At 43.3% G+C, this 4,799-nt stretch overlaps 1 protein-coding gene across 1 annotated transcript in view; it reads left to right on the forward strand.

Annotated features, from left to right (window-relative positions):
• Positions 1 to 4,799, forward strand: part of itgb2 (integrin, beta 2) — a 25,277-nt gene that overhangs the window by 5,429 nt on the left and 15,049 nt on the right. The window contains exons 2-3 of the mRNA XM_035676612.1: positions 250 to 301; positions 4,121 to 4,218. Coding sequence (XP_035532505.1) covers positions 253 to 301; positions 4,121 to 4,218 — 147 coding nt within the window. The 5' untranslated portion in view covers positions 250 to 252. The remainder of the gene's footprint in view (positions 1 to 249; positions 302 to 4,120; positions 4,219 to 4,799) is intronic.

Genomic DNA, 4,799 nt, shown 5'->3' on the forward strand with positions numbered 1-4,799 from the left:
GTGAAAATAAAACTTGATAAGCTGTTCTCTTAATTATATGATGGCTGTGCATCTGAAGCCGTTAGAGATGCATATGAATTTATAGTAAATATTTTGTTCGCACAATAAAAAAAATATTTCCTTTTGGGGACTTCAGGGGCTCCAGACAGTCAGGACAATGTTGTACTGTATGGAAATCTTATAATTTTAATTGTGATCTATTGTATATTGTTCTAAGAGAAAACATTTTTTATTTGTTTTTGTCACCAGGACATGGATCCATGTTTGCTGTTTTTTATGCTCTTGCTGATGGGCAGAAATGGTAAGTTTTAAAAACTTAAAATGTAATTTTTTATTTTAGTGCCCGGATAGCTCACCAGGTGGAGTTGGCACCCCATGTGCCACGGCTGCGTCCTTGCTACAGCATCTAAAGGTGTGAGTCCAAGCTGCAGCCCTTTGCTGCGTGTTATCCCCTCTCTCTCCTCACTTTCTGGTCACTCTTCAGCTGTCACTTTCAATTAAAGGCAATAAAAGCCCAAATAAATAAACAACTTTTGTTACTTATTTTTATATCAATAAATAGAATGACCAATGCTATTGATACTAATAATAATAAAAACACACAAAATGTATAGAGATATATAACTTTTTATCCTGTTATCAAGAGACATGCTATGGTAAATGGTAAATGGCACGTTTTCCTTCAGCAAGCTGGGAGTAGAGGACTTGTTTTGGAAGGCAAAAGTCAGGCATATTGACAACATGACCAGTCCATCTAAGCTGGTGTTGAGCGATGGTGGCAGTGATGGTGGGAATGCCGGCCTCCTCCAGGACGCTGGTTTTGGTGCCTCCCAACTGATCCTGAGGATTTTCCGGAGGCATCTCTGGTGATATGCCTCTAGCGCCTTTAAGTGCCTTCTGTATGTGGTCCAGGCCTCTGATACATACAGTAGAGTGGGTGGCATTATGGCTTTGTAGACCAGGATTTTGGTCTTTGCCAGAAGGTTGCGGTTCTTGAAAACTCTTTTCCTTAGCCTTGAAAAAGCCCCACTGGCACAGCTGAGGCGGTGGTGTATTTCATCGTTAATGTTGGCTTTTGATGATAGGAGGCTGCCCAGATATTGGAAGTGATCCACATTTTCCAATTTGATGTTGTCAATTGAGATGTTTGGGGGCAGGACAGGAGTACTGTTTGGTGGTGACTGATGTTGATGGCTAGACCAAGCTGTTTATATGCTTTTGTGAAGGCAACCAGAATGCACTGTAGGTCCTCTTCTGAGAGGGCTACAAGGGCGTTGTCGTCCGCATACTGCAGCTCCATGATGGATATGGTAGTGGTTCGACCTTTAGCCCTGAATCGATTGATGTTAAAGAGTTGCCCGTCTGTTCTGCACATAATCTTGACTCCCTGGGGCAGATGTTTACCTGTGAGATGGAGGATAGCAAGCAATGAAGATGGAGAACAGTGTGAACAGCAGAAATGACACATCCTTGTTTGATTCCTTTGTCAACCCTGAAGGGTTCTGTTTCATCTCCGCTGCCATTGAGGACTGAGGCTGACATGTTCTTTGAAGTTGGCGAGCAATGAATATCATGTCTGTCGTGCCTCTGTTTGGGCGAAAACCACTTTGAGACTCTAGAAGGATGCTTTCTGACAGAGGGGTGAGTATGTTGGCCAAAACCTGAGTCAGGGCTTTTTTCCTGTGGTGGACAGGAGAGAAATGCCAGTGTAGTTCCTGCAGTCTGCCTTGTCTCCTTTCTTAAAGATGGAGACAACCAGGGCATCCTTAAGTTGTGCAGGGATTTTCTCTTGTTCCCATATTTTGAGAAGCAGAGCATGGATGTGTATAAGGAGATCAGGGCCGCCTTCCTTTAGGACTTCTGCTGGAATGCCATTAGGACCAGCAGCCTTGTTGTTCTTCATCATCCTAATAGCATCCTGCACCTCTTCCAGGCTGGGTGGTTCCCCCATGCTCTCATTTATGGGCTGTTGAGGGAGTTTTTCGAGGGCCTCCATCTCAGGAGTGGTGTCCCTGTTCAGAAGATCCTCGTAATGCTCTTTCCACCTGTTTGCTATTGCTTCCTTATCTTTCAGCAGCGTGAGCCCATCTTTAGAGTGAAGTAGGGTTAGGCAAAGGTAGCTGGGGCCATATACTGCTCTTGTGGCATCAAAGAATCCTCTGGTATCTCCAGAGTCAGCAAGCTGCTGGATCTCCAGAGCCTTCTTTGTCCACCACTGGTTCTTCAGTTTCCTAATGTTTGATTGGACGGCTGCCTTCGCTTTGGCATGAGCTGCTCTTTTAACCTTGCAGTTGATGTTATTTTGCCAGGTGATAAAAGTTTGCCGCTTGATGGCTAGGAGCTGTTGAATTTCGGTGTCGTTTTCATCATACCAGTCTTGATGTTTCCGCTTTTTGTGACCAAGGATGCTTTTGCTGCAGTTAATGATGGTAGAAGAGAGCCTGCCCCAGTGTCTTTCAGCATCAGTTGGATACTGCTTGGGCAGGTCTGCACTGAGGGCCGCCTGGAGCTGTTGTTGGTAGGTGGTATCACCCAGACGCTCAATGTTAAGTTTTGTCCGGCTCTTTCTTTTCTGCATCCTTCTTTTCTGCATTAAGTGGATAGACATGATGGAGTGAATAAGGCGGTGGTCAGTCCAGCAGTCGTCTGCACTGGTCATTGCTCTGGTATTAAGCACATCACGGCGGTCTTTGGTGCGGACAATGACGTAGTCGATGAGGTGCCAGAGTTTAGAGCGGATGCATCCATGATGTTTTGAATGTGTTCTTTTGGCGAAAGAGTGTGTTGGTGATGACCAGGTTGTGTTCTGAGCACTTTGTCAGCAGTAGTGTGCCATTGGAGTTTGTGTTTCCAATCCCTTCTTTCCCTAGCGTGCCTCTCCATAAATGGTGGTTTCGTCCCACTCTGGCATTGAAATCCCCAAGTAGGATTATCTTGTCCTCCTTGGGGACTTTGGATAGAGTTTTGTCAAGATCAGCATAGAAGGTCATTTGACTGCTTGTAAGCATAAGGCGTATGGTCATCAGGTGTTCATTGATGCCCACAGGGAGTTCATAGAGGTGGTTGATGAGGCTGTTCTTAATAGCAAAACCCACACCATGGATACGTGGCTCATTTGCAGGCTTCCAGAAGAAAGTGTATCCGCCTTTGTCCTCCTTGAGCTGCCCCCCATCATCAGCCAGTCAGGTTTCAGAGAGCGCTGCAATGTCGATCTGGAATCTATTTAGCTCCCTTGAGATGATGGCAGTGTGCCTTTCAGGTCGATCACTCTTTTTGTTTTCCATGAGGGTCCGCACGTTCCAGGCTCCAATGTATGACCATTATCACATTGTCATCCTCCGCCACATCCGCCATTGAGGTCTTGGATCGCGCTTTGTCTGGAACCTCCCCCTCAACCTTACCACCATGGGTGACCCTACCAGGAGCTTAAGCTCCAGACGGCATTGCTCTCAGGCTCATTAGAACACACAAGGTTCTCCACAACGGCAAGGTGGCGATCCAGGGAGAACATATGCGCACTTTCACACACATTCACACAGGGGGATTCAGTATTTTGCTCAAGGATACTTTGACATGCAGATTGAACCAACAACCTTTTGATTAGTGGACAACCTGCTCTGCCTCTGAGCCACAGCCGCCCAGATATATGTAACACCATTTTGTTAAGGAAGTGAAATAGAATGAAAAGCCAAAATAAAATTGGCAGATTCAATATTAAGTAATGTTCAGACTAAAAAAATTATCTTAGAAAACAAACATCATACAGTTCATATCATGTACATGTTATTTTAAGACATCACACACATTAACATAATAAAGATTATTTGGGAATAACAAATGTTTAATGTGTAAAGAAATAATAATAATGAGGCATGCTGTTGTTTTGTATTGATGTTATTGACACTAGTATTGATAATTAAAACAGGACATGGTTTCAGTATTATGCATAGTACAGGAATTGATTCACCCACCCCTGCAAAATATATTTCATTTCTATAGATCTAAAAATAAAGAATATGAATTATTTGTGTCCATAGTGTATTATTTAAATGTTATAATTGGTTGTGATTTTACAGTTTCTTCATGAAACTTTGAGGCATGAATTGTGTTTTTTATGCAGGACTGTGTCAACAAGCGGAGGTTTGCTTGAAGTCTGTGATCAACTCCTGCGAGGATTGTATCAGATCTGGGCCATACTGCATGTGGTGCAAAGACCTGGTGAGAAACAAAGTTTATGTAATGCCTTCATACTGTCCCTTCTCAAGTCTAAGTCTATTTATTAACATACAATCACAGCTCAAAATTAGAGACAGCTGGACATAATATCAGCAACCTGGTGAACAACCACCCTGCAGTACACAGCTAATGAAAAATCTAATATTAGTGTACTCCACTAATAGGAATTCAGAGGTTATTAAATGATGATAAAAAAGATTATGTGGAAAGACTATTAAATGTTAATTTTCAAGGATTTAGTTCAATAAGTGTACGCAGCGATGAACGGGCCCTCGCACTCCACGCAACTCGGGTGTTCTGCGGCCGCGTCACGTGAAGGTGTAACACGTGTGGGTCGAAACATGAAAAGTTCAGAGAAATCGGATTAAAATCACAACGCAGTGCTTACTTCCTGTTGCCATTAGGTGGCGCTATAACTATATCTGAACATTGTCATGTAGACGTGTTCAGGGCTGGACTCTTATCAACCGTGAAGTTTCACTGAGATTTGACCATGTACACTGAAGTTATGACAACTTTCTTTTTCATGATGAATCGTCGAAATGTCTTTAGATTGCGCTGAT

This window comes from Morone saxatilis, unplaced genomic scaffold, assembly GCF_004916995.1.
Source record: "Morone saxatilis isolate NCDOM2014 unplaced genomic scaffold, NCSU_SB_2.0 Contig5, whole genome shotgun sequence".
NCBI classification, from domain to species: Eukaryota; Metazoa; Chordata; class Actinopteri; family Moronidae; genus Morone; species Morone saxatilis.